The sequence below is a fragment of the Eucalyptus grandis genome, chromosome 4 (genome assembly GCF_016545825.1).
Source record: "Eucalyptus grandis isolate ANBG69807.140 chromosome 4, ASM1654582v1, whole genome shotgun sequence".
NCBI classification, from domain to species: domain Eukaryota; kingdom Viridiplantae; phylum Streptophyta; class Magnoliopsida; order Myrtales; family Myrtaceae; genus Eucalyptus; species Eucalyptus grandis.
In genome coordinates, this window is record NC_052615.1 from 34,325,822 (window position 1) to 34,345,680 (window position 19,859).

Sequence of the window (19,859 nt, forward strand, 5' to 3'; positions counted from 1 at the left end):
ACGAGGAGCGGCGAGATTTAGGGTTCAAAACCCTAGCCCGAGAGAGAGAGAGAGAGAGAGAGAGAGAAGCTAGGGTTGCGAGGCAGCGGCCAAAGAGTGTTTAAAAGGGACGGTGCCAATGGTCCAGATCTTCCGCGGGGATCCGACGGTTTGCAGGGGTCCAATCTCTCCGCTCAATTGGACGGCGGATATAATTCCGCGAAAAGAACATCGGACGGCCATATCATTTCCGCATCTTCAAGGAATTTTGGCCAAAATTCAAAAGGGAGAGGTAAATTGTATTGCGAATACTGTAAACATCCGCATTAGATAATTGTTGGAAATTGCATGGGAAGCCAAGAGAAAAAGAAAAAAAGAAAGAATATTATGTAGCTTGCCAAGTTACTGGACATACCAATCTAAGTAGTGACCAACTCATTACCTATGGGCAATATCAACGGTTGATGCAGGCATTGCAAATAAAGGAGGAAGTTTTTCAGGTATATCTCATTGCCTGATAAATTATATTTTGAGAAAGGCATGGATAGTTGACTTAAGGGCAAGTGATCATATCATTTGGGATACGAGTTTTTTTTCCAATTTGCATAAGAAATTAGATACACCTATTCCAAACGGGAATATTACTCATGTCACTTTGACAGGCACTGTTCAACTGAGTCCTCAAATTACCCTTCAAAATGTCATCTATGTCCCACAATTTCAATTCAATCTTATATCGTGTCCAAAGTCTGCAAGGAAAATTCATGTCAAGTATTCTTTGATTCCGACACTTGTTTTTTTCAGGCCCTTTTGACTGGGAAACTGATAGGCTTAGGTAGTCTTTCCGAAGGATTATATTTCTGGACCTATTTCCCAGGTCATTTTGATTTGACTTCAATTCCCTTGAATAAATTGTCATTTTGTAATGTCACTACCAATGATAAGAATTTTCTTATACATTCGAGAATGGGTCATAGTGCTTTTTTTTCCTTGCTCTAAATGTCATATATGCCCCCTCGCAAAACAGTCTTGCACACCTTTTCCTTCCAATAGGAATTGTTCCAGTAAAAAAATTTCATTAATTCATGTGGATGTCCGTGGACCTTATCACACACTACATCATGATGGTTCATGTTTTTTTCTCACAATTGTGAATGATCACTCTCGCGCCACATGGGTATTCCTGATGCAGTCCAAAGCTCAAGTTCCCACACATCTAAAAATAATTATCATTTTGACTAAAAATCAGTTTGGGAAGTCAATTCAGCGAATCCGCACTAATAATGGGAAAGAGTTTTTTAATCATGACTACAGCTCACTTTTCTTGTCCCATGGCATCTTACATGAAAGCTCCTGCATTTATACTTCGCAACAAAATGGAGTGGTGGAACGTAAACATCGTCATCTGTTAGAAGTCGCATAAGCTCTGAAGTTTCAGGGGTCTATTCCAGAGAATTATTTGGGAGATTGTGTTCTTACTGCAGCTTATCTCATCAACCGCATGCCTACTCGGATACTAGCTGGTAAATCGCCTTTCGAATTACTTTATGAAAAAAAAAACAACACTAGACCATCTAAGGATTTTCAGTTGTCTATGTTACAACACAACTATGCAATCTCGGGACAAAATGAGTCCACATGCTAGGAGATGCATATTCATGGGTTATCCCAACCTACATAAGGGATATTATGTTCTTGATCCATCAATAGGAGATTTTTTTGTGAGCGGAGATGTCATTTTTCACGAAACTGTCTTTCCATTTCATGAAAACACAGAGGATTGGAGTATCCCAACCAATTCCCATCATTTCTTAAACGAGGAAAGTGTATCTCCTGAATATTCTCTCACAGCATCCCCAGACCAAGTTATTCACTCAGCTTCACCTAACCAGCTGCATCCGAAGAAAGCAATTAAAACTGTACTTGCTGCTCAACTCAATATGGAGAATGATTATGATGTTCTACTAGAAACCAATATTGAAGAAATATCTCCTCCTCCACCACCAACAGATCATCCACATCATTCAGGGCGAGCCACACGACCACCAACATGGACCAAGGATTATTTATGTGCCTCCCTTAATTCGCCAGGTATTAACTATCAAATATCTTCTTATGTCTCCTTTGATAAGTTTTCGCTGGAACATAGATGTTACATTAGTCATATATCTTATGGAAGGGAATCATCTAGTTATGATGAGGCATCTAAAGATCCACGGTGGCAACAAGCTATGGCAGCAGAATTACAGGCATTAACTGATAATCATACCTAGGAATTAGGCAATATGACTCCGAATAGAAAGTCCATAAGATGCAAATGGGTCTATAAAGTCAAATATAGAGCTGATGGATCCATTGAGCGTTTCAAAGCTCGGTTGGTGGCCAAAGGATATACTCAATGAGAGGGTTTTGACTATCACAAAACCTTTTCTCCAGTTAAAACAGATGTCACAGTTTGCTCATTCTTATCAATTGCAGCAATCCATGATTGGTCGTTACACCAAATGGACGTCCACAACGCCTTTCTTCATGGTGACCTAGATGAAGAAATCTACATGGATATTCCTCAGGGCTTATGGAGACAGGGGGAGAATAAAGTATGTCGTCTCCATAAATCCCTTTATGGACTGAAACAAGCTTCCAAGCAATGGTACGCCAAGTTTGCTAATGCTCTCACTAATGCAAACTTCAAACAATCCAAGTACAATTATGCCTTGTTCACATGGACTAAAGGTACATCATCTATTTATTTAATGATATATGTAGATACATCCTCATCATGGGAAATGATGAATCTGCAATAAAGAGTACTAAGAAATATTTGCATACAACATTTCATATAAAGGATTTGGGAGCACCAAAATATTTTCTTGGGATTGAGATTGCTCGATCCCACCAAGGAATTTCCCTTAGTTAGCGGAAATTTGTATTGGGGATCATCTTAGAAGCCAGTTTATCTAGATGCAAGCCAGCAATTATTCCAATTGAGCAAAATACCAGATTGACTGCAATGGATCATATTGGGGGACTATCTCAGGGTGATGATCCTGTACTAAAAGATCCGACAAGTTATCAAAAGCTCATTGGAAAACTTATATACCTGACTATGATCGGACCCGATATATCATACGCAGTACAAAATCTCAATCAATTTATGCACAACCCGAAGGAATCTCACATGAATGCCGCTTTGAAAGTTGTGAAGTATTTGAAGAAGTGCCCAGGAGTTGGAATATGTCTATCTAGAAGATGCAACATGGAAATGACGGCATATTGCGATGCAGATTATGCAACTTGCTCTATGAGTCGAAGATCCATCACTGAGTTTTGCATTAAACTGGGAGATTCTCTTCTTTCATGGAAAACCAAGAAGCAAGCAACAATGTCTTTATCTTTAGCCGAAGCAGAATATCGAGCCATGGCAAAAACCACATGTGAGATTGTGTGGATACGAGGTTTGCTTGGGGACCTCGAAGTACAATTGAAAGGACCAACAAAGCTTTTTTGTGACAACAAATTGGCCCTCAAGCCTACAGCAAATCCCGTTATGCATGAAAGAACCAAACATATAGAAGTGGACTATCACTTCACTCAGGAGAAAATTCAAAAAGGGATAATTGAGACAAGAGGGATTGGAACAGCTGAACAACCTGCAGACATCTTCACCAAACCTCTATATCAAAGACAGCATGCATATCTACTAAGCAAGTTAGGCATCTTGGATATCTACCAGCTTGAGGGAGAGTGTCGGAAGATATGCCCAAAGATCCGAAAGATATGCCAGGAATTTGGTTTCGATCTGATTTGATTATAGAATCAATTAGGGATTAGATAGAAATATTAAATTGATTTGTAGAATATTTAATTGCCTTTTCTACATGTACATCTTGTAATATAATTACTAAGTGCTATACATTGATTACAAGTGAAGAAATAGAAAATATTTCTCCCCAAATTTCCACTCTTCTCCTACGCTCCTTGCTTCCTTATGCGTTCTTTCAGACTTGAATGCTAAATAGTATTTGACAATTGATACTCCCAAAACCGGTTCGAAAACGTCAACGAAACCAGACTCGTAGGCAAATTCCAAGCTTTATCAACTAGTTCAAGACTTTTCCTAGGCGACGTGAGATAAGAGACATGTGCTTGGCCTCACCTGCGTACTGTCAAGTTGTTGCAGCAAACCGTACCTCCATACTTATCGAGTTTAGGTCGTCACATTCTCCACTCCTTAAGGCATAGCACTAGATCGTACCTCCATACTTATCGAGACTCGGCTTTAATACCACCTGTAAAGATCTAGGGGTTACCACTATGTAATATTGTCCATTTTAGGCCTTTGGCCCTTATTGCTTTAAAACACATTACATAGAGTAGAAAGCTTACGCCTTATCAACTAACCTGGGATTCCCTCCTAGGTGATGTGGGACAAGATATATGTGCTTAATTTCACTTGCATACTACCGAGGCACTGTACTAGATCGTTCCTCCACATGTGATATCAGGCTGAGTAAATTATTCAAACACCCATAGGAGTCTGTTATACATCCCTTGGCAAATATTTTTTAATGGACGAGTCTTGATAGGTCTAGCATTATTACTCAACATTAATATCCTGTTAATGATAATGTCTTTGGTGAGTTTTGATGCAAGTCGTATACCATGCTTGAAATTTGAGTGCAAAGTCGCGTCACTTTTGGCGATGAGCTAGCTTATCCTAATGCTCTCGATCAAGATCATCTTGTCAAGGACTAAACAGACAGAGCATTGTAGGTATGAACTCCGGTCAATTTAGGTATCATGAGGAAGATACTCGTATGGTATGTGCACTTTACTCGACTTTGCAGCATAAGAGAGATACTTACCATTTTGTCTTTGCCCTTCGCCACCAAAGCAATTTCACTCATTACCGTTGCCATATATATTATATGTAGACCCGTTAAACGGGTGGGTCGGGTCATAAATGGTTTGACTCATTTAACCCATTTATGACCCATTTATTGCAGTGCAAATTTTTTTACTCTGACCCGACCTATACTTAATCCTTACCTGACTCATTTAACTAAACATAAGAAAACTTATTTCTTATATATATATATATATTTAAAATGGTATTATTAAAATAGTTTTATAAAACACAAATTTAATGGACAATTTTTATAATTTTTAAAATAATTATTTTTAAAAATCAAATTTTGATTATTTTTTATTTTTAAAAAATAAATTTTTAATTATTTTTATTTTTATTTTTATTTTTAAAAATATAATTTTTAGTTTTCTTTTTCTTTTTGCTATTTTGTTCTTCTTCTTCTTTGGCCGGCCGCCGGCCACGACGCTCGGTGATCGCCCACAAGTGAGCCTTGAGCTCGCCCGGCTCGTCGACGTCGGCGAGCTTAAGTCTCGCCCGACACCGGCAAGTTTGAGTCTTGCCGGATCGGCGAGACTCGAACTCGCCGGCGTCGGGCGAGCTTGAGGCTTTCCTGGCTGGTCGCCGACCATTGCCATGTTGACCACCGAATGAGGAAGAAGAAAGGAAAAAAAAAAAAAAGGAAAGAAAAAATTAAATAAAATAAAAATAATTATAATTATAATTATAATTTCGATTTTTATAAAAATATTTTTATTTTTTTTGGTAAAGTTAAAGAGGGAAGAGAGAGATTGTGAGATTTTGGTTGAAAATTAATTCTAAATCCACTTCATTTAAGACCCGTTAAGACCCACATATATTAAGTCTTTAATTGTTAAACAGGTCTAAGACCCATTTTGCCACCCCTAACTATATATATGCATATTATATACTTGCCATCAATGTGATATTTTGATGGCCACTCCAAAATGAGAATTTGTTACATGTACGAAAATTGACCTGTTTTTGGTTCCATCTGTTGAAGGAAAATAATTGATCGTTGATGCAAATCTCCTTTTGATTAAGTTTCCTTTCAAGTGCAAAAACCCAATCCAACTTGCCAAAAAAAGAATTGTTTTCTTCTTATGGAAACGGTGATCCACGGCAGGCTATTAATTTTATTGCCAGGATTCAAATTTGAAGTCTACCAAGGTAAAATGATATATGTGTCTATAAGGACGGACATTGCCTTGTCTTATTTTCAAAAGTACTTTGGTTGATTCTGCAATGACAATGGTAAGTCCACCCAAATGGTTGGTTTTAATGATAAGTATTATTAGTTCAATAAGCGATGGGCATGCTCGAGCGAGAATCCCTATATCAAGCAAAGTTACAGGTTTCGATAAGCCTAAAGGAACAATAAAAACCATTGAGGTCATTCCTGAACTCTGCCCGTTGCTATTTCACCTTTTTTTTTCTCTTTTAAATATGTTCTTTTTGTTAAGATAATGTATGAGAACCTGCTACAGAGTTATGAAACTGGTGAAGTGATCGATTGTGTTGACATCTTCAAGCAACCCGCTTTTGATCATCCGCTCCTCAAGAACCATACCATACAGGTTTTTGTCCCCTCATTTTTAACTTGTAACTTGCACCAATTTCTGTCTTGTGCCTCCCACGTAAAATTTGCAGTTAGCAGTAGAAATGAATAAGTGCAGCGATGACGGTATAAGTACCTTAATGATGAGGGCCATCATAGAGCAATTGTTTTAATATCGCATGATGTCTAAGAAATTCGGTTTGTTTAATGTCAGATGTATCGTTATACAACCTTATATATGTTCGCCCAGCTTATTAAACAATCACTGAAGTTGGCATGTTTATGAATAGATAAAACCAAGCTCAAATCCGAAAGCGAATGGAGAGGTAGATGTGGAAGGTGCGCTCGGTCAAGCTTGGTGGAAAAATGGTGAATGCCCTGAAGGAACAATACCCATTCTAAGACCACAAAATCATACCGATCATCATTTAATGCGCTCGAAACCACACGTGAAGCGGCTCAATTCGAACGACGCTATCATCATTCCACCGCGTGGACATGAAGTATGTGCAAATATATCATGATATGACTTAGCGAGGCGTTGATTTTTTAGCTGCACTTTTGTTTTTGCGTTAATCCCTAAGTTTCACTTCCTTATGAGTTTGCTGTATGCTGGTCAGTATGCTGAGGTATCTTTGATCGATGGCGTCTACAAAGGAGCCAGTGCAAAAATTAATGTGTGGAAACCTTTAGCAGTGAATGACGAAGCTAGTATCTCTCAAATTTGGGTCACATCAGGCGCCCTAGACTCTTTGAACTCTGTGGAGGCTGGATGGATGGTAAGAACTTAGAATGATCAAATCTGAAGATTTTAACATGATTGGTATTCTAAATGTGCGTAGATTTTGAAGATAAGTGGTTAACGCTTTTATTATAGGTTAATACAGTTTACGGTACTGGCCTCGATGCACAGATTTTCATATATTGGACAGTGAGTTATTAACTCTTCTGACCGCTTACAATTCATCAAATTTTCACAAACATATCAAACATTGACATGCTTTTCTTGGGTGGACTTTAGACTGATGGCTATAAAAAAACTGGCTGCTTCAATCTCAAATGCCCCGGATTCGTCCAGACAAATAAAAGAATTGCTCTAGGCGCTGTGATTTCACCAGTTTCCACCTATAAAGGACAGCAATACGAAATAGCCGTAAACATTACGAAGGTAAGGGAACAATCTTTTTGGTAAATGCACATGGGATATTTTCGAGACTTCCGTGCTTTGACGAAAGCATTTCAGGATGATTTTACTGGATGGTGGTGGCTGCACCTTGGGCAAGAGGAAGTAGGATACTGGCCCAAAGAACTCTTCACTCTTCTAAAAGGCTTTGCCACTCAAATTAGTTGGGGCGGAGAGGTATACAACTCACGAAAGTATGGTATTCATACGGGAACGCAAATGGGGAGCGGCAGTTTCCCTTCTGAAGGCTACGGAAAGGCGGCCTTTTTCCGCAATCTCAAAATGATCGCCTACGAATCCATTGAGCGAGACCCCGAGAATCTCCAGCCATATGTAACAAGACCTGAATGCTATGACTTAAAGCTCATCGAGGACCGGTCCTCTTCCAACGGAGTCCATTTCTTTTTTGGGGGCCCGGGATATTCACCTCAATGTATAAATTAGTGAACATATGATAACATGCTTTCCTTTTTTTCATATCCTAATAAAAACGGCTCTTTTTAGTGTTTAGCAGTGACTTGGCCAGTGCTTTGGAAGGAAACTTTTAGAGAACAACTCTTTCAAGTTCTAATTGCTCCAATTCCAGTAGAATCACCTGTGAAGTCCTAAAGAAGTAGTGAGGCCTGCTATGCCAGCACCAACAGTCGCTATGTATTTGTTGACACCTAAATTTTGTCGAGGCTTGTTTCAACATGCAGGTCTTTGGTGAGGCCCTTTCTTGCTGATTCAGACGCAGCTCCTGTTCTTGGCTGCACCCACGAGAACGCAGCTATAGCTCCCGTGTGATCCGGTGACGACGAGCCTCATCGTCAAGTAGCAACAAGCGCTGCCTGCCGTCAATCTGATGACACAACTCAAGAATAATTCGCACGAGTCCATTTAGCTCTTTGCAGGTTTCTTTTGGGGGCAAATTAATTTGTCCTCTTGTTGCTGCGCCCAGTCTAATACGGGAAGCGTTGAACATCTCCAGCTTCTTTTGGGGCCCGGTGACCCTCCTCGACCCTCGATAGGGTGGCAGCGGCAAGGACTATGGAGGCCCTTGTCGAACACTGCCTCCTCTTTTTAAAATAATTTTTTTTAATTTAATTAATGTTTAATTTTAAAATCAAATTTGGGGGCAAAATGACGTCGATCTGGGTTTATCTAACTATGTTAGTGCCACATAAACAATTTTTTTAAACAATTGCCACGTCAGTAAAAAATGTCGCTGAAACATGTCATGTCCGTAATTTGATCGAAAATTCCCGTCTTTGGCACTTAACTGCTCCTTTATTCTCCGATTTTGACACTTAAATATACATTTTGGAAGTTTCAACACTTTAGTGTCCACCCATACCAAATTTTGACACCTGAGGTATCCGGCACTTCAATTGTATGACTAATCTACGAAGTTAATTAGTTTTTATTCTGTCCATCACGTGGCATTATTGCTGATTGCATTAGTACATTGTCTTTTAAAGTATTAGTTCGATATTAGGGTCCATGCCAGTACAATTTTGCGGCCATATTTTATTTTTAGGATGGTTTTAAATTAAGGGTTTCAAGGATATATAAGATTCGAAACATTTCAAAGGTCGAAACTTTTGCTTTCATATAGTCTGGCATCATCGAACCAAGAAAATTACCTGAAAGTGCTTCATTTATTATTGTATTTTAATTCTATAATAACCGTTAGAGTGTAATAAATATTAACTGTTAGAATATAATAAATATGTATTTAAGATTTATTCAAACACGAAAGAATTATACATTCACTATTTTAAAAATCAGAGCCTGGAAACGTAGTCTTTATATATGTTTATATGTAGCTGGATAATACATATATAGAAGAGATAGATTGTAGTATAGATAGATTCGACACGTTGTGATTTTAGATAGATTATGGATTTCTATAGCAATCCTTTAGATGTTGAAAAAAAAAATAACAATATAAGGAAGTGAATTTATACATAAATATCTATCGCAAAATATTTTAGACGATACATAAAAACAAAAGGAACTATGTTCCTTTGTCTTAGATAAAAAGAAAGATTTTACATGTATTATTTTTTTTTATGTCAACATATAAAAACTGAGTAGTCATTTATCATTCCACATATATAATAAATTAGCAATGACATCTTTATATGTCACGTGAATCAATTTTCAATTACTATTTTAGAAACATTAATGTAGATAAATGGAACAATTAATTACACTTTTATCTTTTCAGTGTAAAAGTAATTGTTTCCACGTGATATGAAGAGAAGTAGAAGGGAACGAAGTTTTGGGATGATGAGGGGGTGAACAGTAAAGTTTTGTTCTACCCAACTTTTTTATTATTTATAGATCTAGATTAGATATGCGGACATTGTAGGCCGTCTAAACGGCTTCCCAAGATCAACATAACTAGAATATCGAACATCCTAAGGTTAAAGACGAAGATTTGTGTACCTGATTTGGTATTCATCGTTCTTGGAGCAAAATGACAACAATTCGGGCCTTCAATGCTGAAGATCTTCTCCTCTATAACCCTCAAATCCTGGCTCGATGAGACCGCCACTCACAGATTACCTTATGTGAGTTGAGAGAGAATTTTGGAACAGTGAGGGCTAGAGGAGGGACCTTAGCGCTATTTATAGAGTTTTAGATGGGCCCTCTCATCACGGGCCAGGCCCAACTCGGCCCACACAAGCCAAGCCCATATTCGACTATTAAGAAACTTTATGCCTTACCTTATTAGACCAACGCCGTAAAACGGTAATTACAATCTCAATTAATGTAACCCACATAAAGAAAACTCTTACATTCTCCCACTTGGGCTATATTAATTGAAAATGTACTGTATGTGCGCACATTTATGTTGGTCTAGTAGCAATTCTTAATAGTCAATCCTATCCCATAAGGTCTCCAGCACCGAATCATGGCGATAACTGCATGTATTCATACAGAGCCTTCCATAATCACGAATGCTTTCAACTTTATTGATATGGATTCAATATGGTTGTGTGGCAAACGGATAACACCTCATAAAGAGTAATACCTTATGTGTTATCACCCTTGTTGGTCACCATTCTCTTTCCTTTAAGTGTCACAGAAAATCGGATGTGGCACTAGAGAATATCTTTATGGTTCTAATGAACCCACATATGTCTCATCTTTATGGTTAACCTTTCTTTATGTGTAACTGAGACATATGTATAAGGCTAATAACTGGATGCCCCTAGCCTCTACTCAAGATTTACACAGTACCTTGAGATTTTCCTTAGATATATATACACAACTCAATAATAACTTATACAGAAGGAGTTGACATATATCGAAACGTTACAAAAAGTAACAAAATACAGAAGTAAACTTCATCAGAGCAAACCTGAAACAGCTCCCACTAAACGATAGTATCCACCGATTCTCCTAAGCCCATGTTCATGATATGTCGCTCAAATACACAAGGGCGTAGGCCTTTAGTCAGTGGATCTGCCAACATATCATCCGTGGGAACATGCTCTACTATAACGTCACCATTCTGTACCATTTCCTTTATGGTCAAAAACTTGACCTCCATATGCTTAGACCCTTTGAGACTTCTGTTGTTATTAACAAACAACACAGCAGAATTGTTATCACAATATAACTGTATGGGTCTATCCACGAAATCAAATACGGTCAATTCCTTAATGAGGTTCCGAAGCCAAATTGCTTGAGTAGCAGCTGAAAAACATGCTATAAACTCCGCTTGCATGGTAGAGGAAGATATAGATTTATGTTTCTCACTTTTCCATGATACTGCACCTCCTGCCAACATGAATATATATCCTGTTGTCGACTTCCTATCATCCTCACAACCAGCAAAATCTGCATCTGAATATGCCAACAATCGCAAATCATTGACATATCTATACATCAGCATATAATCTCTTGTTCTTTTCAAGTATCTCAAGACCTTTTTGGCAGCAACCCAGTGATTGTGACCTGGATTTGACTGATATCTGCCTAAAAGCCCTGTTACAAAAGCGATGTCTGGTCTAGTGCAAACTTGAGCATACATAATACTTCCAAGCGCATTAACATAAGGCACATCCTTCATTTGGTTTTTTCTCAAAATCTGATTGAGGACATTGGGAGAGACTTAACTTGTCACCCTTAACAATAGGAACATTTCCTGGTTTGCAATCCTGCATGTTGAATCTCTCCAAAATACGATCAACATATGCCTTTTGAGATAAACCTAACATACGATGACAACGATCCCTATGGATTTCAATTCCAAGAACGAAGGATGCCTCACCTAAGTCTTTCATGTCAAAATTCTTTGACAACATTTGTTTTGTTTCTCGCAGCAATCCAACATCGCTACTTGCAAGCAAAATATCATCCACATAAAGTATAAGAAAAATAAATTTCCTCCCACTGACCTTGCAGTATATGCATTGATCTACTTTGTTCTCAACAAAACCAAAAGAAGTAACAACATTGTGAAATTTCAAGTACCACCGTCTGGAAGCTTGTTTGAGACCATAAATAGCCTTATTTAGTTTACACACAAACTTACTTGGATCATTTACTGTAAAACCTTCAGGTTGCACCATATAAACCTCTTCATCAAGGTCTCCATTTAGAAAAGCAGTTTTAACGTCCATCTGATGTAATTCCATGTCAAAATGAGCTACTAACGCCATGATCACTCTAAATGAGTCTTTAGAAGAAACTGGAGAAAAGGTTGCTTCATAGTCTATCCCTTCTCTTTGAGTGAAGCCCTTGGCCACAAGTCTGGCTTTAAATTTCTCAATCTTTCCTTTTGAATCTCTTTTAGTCTTATAAACCCACTTGCAACCTATAGGCTTACATCCTTCCGGTAATTCAACAAGCTCCCAAACGCCATTATATTTCATAGACTGCATCTCATCTCTCATTGCATCCAACCACAAACTTGATTGAGGACAGGAAACGGCATCTATATAAGTCACTGGATCTATAATGCAGCCTATATCGTAATCATGTTCTCCTAAATAGACTATATAGTCCGGTGGTATAGCTGAACGCCTTTCCCTAGTAGACCTTCTAAGTGGAGCCACTATAACTTCATTTTGAGTTTGAGGAACTTGAAGAACTTCATCTGTGGCCGTTTCATCAATAGGATTATCGGTATTAACAGGTTCGGTTTATGGCACAGTAGGCTCCATAATTGTCTGCATAGGTAAGGAGAAAGACATAACCGGTCTCATCATGTTGTCATGTTCACTAATTTGTGAGCAATCATGCTTTTCGGCTACATCAAATTCCAGAAACTTTGCCGTTTGTGATTCTACAATCCTTGTTCCTCCACTTGGATTATAAAACCGATATCCCTTTGAATATTCTGAGTAAGATACAAAGTAGCATCGAGTGGTTTTAGCCTCCAACTTGCCTAATGTTGGATTATTTAATCTTACTTCTGCAGACATCCCTGCACCTTGAAATGATTCAAACTTGGTTTGCGTCCAGTCCATAACTCAAAAGGAGTCGATGTAACAGCTTTGGTAGGAACACGATTCAATATATAAAGGGCTGTTTTTAAAGCCTCACCCCATAAAAAAATCAGGCAAATTAGTCCTACTCATCATACACCTTACCATATCCATGAGAGTACGATTGCGTCTTTCAGCCACTCCATTCTGTTCAGGACTTCCAAGCATAGTAAACTGAGCCACTATCCCAGAATCCTCTAAGTATTTAGCAAATGGTCCTTTAATTTGCCCAACATTACCATGTCTACCATAATATTCTTCACCTCGATCAGATCTAACCACCTTTATTACCTTTCCTAACTGTTTCTCAACTTCAGTTCGATAGATCTTAAATTTGTCAAGAGATTCAGACTTTTCCTTAATCAGAAATAGGTAACCATACCGAGAATAATCATCAATAAACGTGATGAAATAAAAATTTCTGCACAAAGTTGTAGTATAGGGTCCACTGATATCAGTGTGAATGATTTCCAGTAAATCAGAACTTCGAACTGCGGTTTTCTTCTTTATCTTAGTCATCTTTCCTCTACAACAGTCTATGCAAGTCTCTAAGTCACTTTTAAGAGTAGGCAGGATGTGAGTCTTTATCAGCCTTTCCACTCTTTCTTTGGATATATGACCTAATCGTTTATGCCATAACGCATAAGACTGTTCCTTAGGTAGAGGTCTTTTGGGAACAACACTTTCAATTGTATTAGCGCCGTATATATCATTGGGAGATAAACACAATCCGTACAATCCATTAAACATGTTGCAACATCCAACCTTGTTTGAACTAAAGAACATAGATACTGTATTGTTCTTTATTTCAAAAGAGTAACCACACATGTCCAAACATGATACGGAAACTAAGTTCTGTCTAAAGGAAGATACATAGAAAGTGTTTCTTAACATCATATTAAAACCAATATCTAAAATCAAAATGACATCTCCCACGAACTCAACGTCGATCTTGTTGTTATTTCCCACAGTGAGCTTTGATTCATCCTGATTTGGCGTCCTTATATTTGTGAATCCCTGTATGGTAAATGCAACATGATTAGTCGCACCACTATCTAGCCACCAAGAAACTGGATGTGGCTTCGTATAGGTTGGATTCACGACAAATGCCAAAGAATCATTACCTTTATGCTCATTTTTAGACAACCAAGCTTTATAGCCATCACAATGTTTCTTTATGTGTCCCCTCTTCCTACAAAAGTAACAAAGGACACCCTCCCTCTTAAAAGGTGCCTTTCTAGGAACCACAGTGGTGGAGGGGCCAGCAGCTTCAGGATTTCCCCTCTTAGGGGCTATATGGTTAGAAGTCCCTATGGCTTTAGGATTTCCTCTATGATGTGCAATCCATTTTCCCTTCCTACTGGCAGAACTAGAGGCATACAAGGCAAGATGCCCTCTTTCTTTCTTCAGTTTCTCTTCCTCTGCCACTACTCTAACTATAAGGTCATTGATCGACCAAGTCTCATTTTGCGAACTATAGTTCGTCTTGATAATTCCAAAGTCAGGAGGAAGAGTATTTAATGCTTGATGCACAATGCAAGCTTCAGGGATATCAACTTGAAGAATTCGGAGTTTTGTCTGAAGATCTACCATCCTAAGCACATAATCTCTAACTCCGAAATAACCATCATACTTCATATTAAAGAGTGATTGCATAAGAGTACCTATCTCAGCATTGGAAGAGACACGATACCTAGCCTCCAAAGCTTCCATCATTTCCTTAACAGTACAGTCAATTGGCAAGCCACTCATCAAATGTTCCTGAATTGACCGTTTCATAATGAGCAAGCAAATCCTATTACTCTTTTTCCATGCAGCAAAACGTACTTTCTGGACTTCTGTACTGGCATCAGTAAGGTCTGCCAGCCTATCCTCAGTAAGAGCAATGTGAACATCTACCAACTCCATCCCAAACAGAAAATCCTCTTTCCATTTCTTGAAGTTTGATCCAGTAAGAACCTCAATCGCAATGGAATTGCCATTTACAAAGAAGGTGACTGATTTTACAAGCAATACATATAATTAGCATCATGTGAGTGCTAAACACATATCTTAAGAGCTACATACATCATCATATAAGCACCTTTGGGTAGAATATATGACATGCAATTGTATACTCTTCACATGACAGCGGTCCAGGAAAATATATTCTAACATTTCGCGAATTCACCACCTTTGGGTGTATGAACCACTAAGGCTAGTCACTTTTCAACCATATGATGTACATGTATCCCTCCATAAACTAACACACAATTACCTCCTTTGGGAGTATAAACATGCATCAGAATAGAAGACATCCCTTTACAATATGCGAACGATATTTCTCAAAACCAATCAAGTGTGCCAATTTGGCGGTCACAACCCAACTGAATTATCGAAATTATCTCATATCAGGGATATAACTTTATAACTCACATTTACCTTTCACATGTGATTTTAGACTTTATGACATGGGCTATTTGTCACTAAAAATCACAAGTCATGCTAATTGCATTGCTCCATCCACTAATACATGCTTTTAATAAATCAACACTACACATATTCCTCAAGTGATGATATAATCATAGGCATGCATTTGTATTTCCAAAACCATAGAGAAATTCATGAAAATACACCAAAATTACCTCAAAATCACATACCTTAGGGTTTCACATGCATTTTCATATCCATAAATGCATCAAAAAATACAAATAAGCACACCAAAAGATAGGAAATTTACATACGAGCACGGCGACATCAACCACGCGCCCAACGGACGTCACACGCGCCCTCACGCGCCGCTAGAGTGCGCGGCGCGTGAGTTGCACACGCTGGCGTACCGATTCTGTCCGACCGGTCAACGGTCAACCGGTCCGACCGGTCATCGGTCAACCGGTCCGACCGGTCAACGGGTAAGGTCAAACCGGTCAACGGTCAACGGGTCGGGTCAACCCGGTCAAAGGTCACCGGGTCGGGTCAACCCGGTCAAAGTTCAACAGTTCGGGTCAACCCGGTCAACGATTCAAGTCAACCCGGTCAACCGTCAACGGCTCGGGTCAACCCGGTTGACCCGGGTCGGATCAAGGTGACGTCATCCGTGACGTCACATGCCACGTGGCGGTCGCACGTAAGGCGGTGCGTGTGACGTCACTATGACGTCATCTCCGACACGTGTCGGCGGAGGCGGAACCGTCGAGGCGGAACCGCCGAGGCGGTCCGCGAGCGCGAAGCCGCGTGTCGGTCCACGCATCAGCGCGCATGAGACGGCGCGGCGGCGCGTGGGGCCGACTCCGAGCTCCGTCTCGGCGCGTGGAGGCGCGTGCGGCCGCTTCCGGCGTCGTTTTGAGGCGTTTTACATACCAAAATGCTCGTATCAACGAGGAGAAGCCATATATACAATAAAATTTCACTTTTATCGGACCAAAAATCATGAAAGACGAGCAAAACTTTCCGAGTTGAGGTCAAGTCCGAAAATGGGTATTAACAGGAAATTCGGCCACCGCCGGAGACATGCTACCCACGAAAACTCTCAGCTCAGCAAGATTAATCTGACTACATGGTCAAAATCAAGTTTCATTCGGATAAATTCTTCAAAGCAGCTCCCTATGTTCGATTTCTAGTTTATGCAGGCTCTGATACCAAATGTAGGCCGTCTAAACGGCTTCCCAAGATCAACATAACTAGAATATCGAACATCCTAAGGTTAAAGACGAAGATTTGTGTACCTGATTTGGTATTCATCGTTCTTGGAGCAAAATGACAACAATTCGGGCCTTCAATGCTGAAGATCTTCACCTCTATAACCCTCGAATCCTGGCTCGATGAGACCGCCACTCACAGATTACCTTATGCGAGTTGAGAGAGAATTTTGGAACAGTGAGGGCTAGAGGAGGGACCTTAGCGCTATTTATAGAGTTTTGGACGGGCCCTCTCATCACGGGCTAGGCCCAACTCGGCCCACACAAATGCCCCCCATATCCGACCATTAAGAAGCTTTTATGCCTTACCTTATTAGACCAACGCCGTAAAACGGTAATTACAATCTCAATTAATGTAGCCCACATAAAGAAAACTCTTACAGACATTTGACTACTTGTGAAATTGAATTAGGTGAAACATTGCGCGTATTTGCCATATTACTACGACCTCCGGGTCTTCCTATGCGCTTAATTGACGTTTTAACTCGTCCCTCAGTCAAAGTGGTCCTCGATTCCTTACACTGACTTGGGGACAAACTGGCTAATCATAGGGATGCGTTGCTTCCAAGATTTACTTTTGATTACAATCATTCTCTGAAGCATTTTAATGTAAACACACGCATATTTGACAGACAGACAGAGAAATTTACACTAGGATTTTTTTGTCATTTTTCTTCGAGGGGAACAGTCATGGATATGCCTCCCCTAATTATAAATGGAAAATCACATTCTCGCATAAAGACTTAGGGAGAGTACAGCATAAACACATAACTTCCATGAGCTGAGGCTTTCATCAAATGAAGAGAACGAAAAAGAGGAGAAAAAACAAGAGGAAAGTGGAGACTACACTGTGTAACATGAAAAGGAAACAACATATAGGAGTAGGGTCTGAATTTTAGGAAGTTGTCGGTTTCCCGCAATCGAAGCTCGCTAGTCTCAGCTGCCGCCCGGCGACGAACCCACCCAGTACTTATTCCTTAAGAATTTCAATATCTTGCCATCGCTTGTTTGGATGTATCCCACCAAGTGGAGACAACACTGTGTACCATGAAAAGGAAACAACGAAATATAGGAGTAGGGTCTGAATTCAGGAAGTTGTCAGTTTCCCGCAATCGAAACTCGCTAGTTTCAGCTGCTGCCTGGCGAAGAACCCGCCCAGCACTTTATTCCTTAAGAAGCTCAATATCCTGCCATTGCTTGTTTGGATGTATCCCACCATATAGGCTGTACTTATGAGCTCAAATGCTCTCCATCTTCTCTCTTTGGCATAATTCTTCAGGCCCATCTCAATCCTCTTGTACTCTTCACTTCTAATGCCTTGCTTGTCCCTCAAGGCTTCACCGAGGCATCTTGCTAAGGTGACCCCATCTTCTAGAGCCGAACAGCCTCCTTGGCCTATATCTGGAGTCATGGGGTGGAATGCATCTCCAGCTACACAGACATTGCTTTTGCTTATGCGTCCCCATAAAATGTCCCATGGGTGTCTGAACCTGAGTGGAGCTATGGACAAGTTTTCCAATTCTGTGTCGCGTATGACAGCTTTAAAGTTATCGGCAACTTTTCCGAGCTTGCTCAGCACGAATTGCTTCGCCTCAGCTGGATTTTCTTCCATCTCTTCATCACAGAAAATGACATAAAGTGCTTGCAGAAAGTATGTGTGATTGACAAGAAGAATTTAATATATGCGGATGCCGGCTCATATCAAGGAAAGGGGTTTTTCTTCATAAATAAAGAGAGCACTTAGAAACTCACCCTGGCTGGACATGGAAGTAGAAAAACTGGCAAACCAATACATGGTCTTATCATTGCACGCGATAATGCCAGACATGACTCCTTGACCAACAAACTGGAAAAACTTGGGCTCAAAACCATGACCATTCTCGTAATACACGGTGCCCCTGATGTCAAATCGGCCAACGAAAGCAGGCGCCTTGAAGCCTAGCCATTTTGCCACAACCGAGTTCACTCCATCACACCCGAGCAACACCTAGCAGCTAGAGATAAAGCGTTAGCAGAAAGGTCACTTAAACCATAAGACATCGTTTTGCTTGCAAAAGTGAGCCCATTTTCTGCAGACAAAGGGGTTGTCCTCAAGCAAAGATATCTCACTGTCATTCTACTCAAATCTTCCTACTTAATGGTAAAGGATGATGCAATACCTTCGCCTTGAGATTTGAACCATCAGAAAGATGGATAAGTTTAAGGTTGCCGGATTGCTCAATCGAAACAACCTTGGAAGAGAACTTTATGGTGCCACTTGGAAGTTCTTTCACTAGTGTTTCCATCAAGATTTTCCTCTGCATACAGCGAACTTCATGGTCTCTCCTGCAGTATTGCACCCAATTACACAAGGGAAAGCAATGTTCATTTTTCCACATGATGTGCAAGGGCCGAATCTAATTAATTGACTGGCTAATTACGAACTTAAATGACTTAACTGTGTCCCCGTGGCACTGAATGGTCTCTCTGCTGTAGGAAGTCCCGAAATTGTGGAAGTGGTCATCACCCTGCAATAAGAACCTCTAAAATGTCAATGGAACTCGCATGGACAGAGGCATGAGAGGAAGGACTACCTATTGATAAAATAATACAGAAAAGCCTTTCATTTTAAGTTCAGGCGTTTGTCCCGCTTAGGTGTCATCATGCATCTTGTGCACGTGCTATTATATGGCATGGTGCTTCTGCAATATCTGACTGAGTGTAATACCTCCTCCCAATTCAACTCTTTCTCAGAGACCGATGGAAAGAAAAACTTGGAGAAACAGTCGTATCTCCGGCAGCACAAAGGCTTGGAAGTCGTTCTGCTCGATAATGAGACCGAAGGTCTGATGGATATACTTGGTAGAAGACATTTCATGATACGGTGGATATAGTTTGTCTGCATTCAACTCTCGGAAGTTTCTTTACCCCTTACGGTATAGAAAACTAGCTTATGCAACAGATAACGCTGAAAATATACCTTATCTTTCATCTAATGTCTACTTACATACCTGTTGAAAACAACAATATCCTTATTGCCCATCCTCCAATCCTCAATTCTCACAATCACCCTAAATACTCCAAACTACCTAAAAGCTAAACCATGTCC

At 39.8% G+C, this 19,859-nt stretch overlaps 1 protein-coding gene across 1 annotated transcript; it reads right to left on the reverse strand.

The window, feature by feature from the left end:
- Positions 1-17,510: 17,510 nt before the first annotated feature.
- Positions 17,511-18,761, reverse strand: LOC104420582 (monooxygenase 2). The gene is made up of 2 exons (XM_039310601.1): positions 18,524-18,761; positions 17,511-18,385 (listed from the first exon to the last, which is right to left on the reverse strand). Exons 1-2 carry the CDS (start codon positions 18,597-18,599, stop codon positions 17,859-17,861), a joined length of 603 nt encoding a protein of 200 aa, XP_039166535.1. The 5' UTR covers positions 18,600-18,761; the 3' UTR covers positions 17,511-17,858.
- Positions 18,762-19,859: the final 1,098 nt, after the last annotated feature.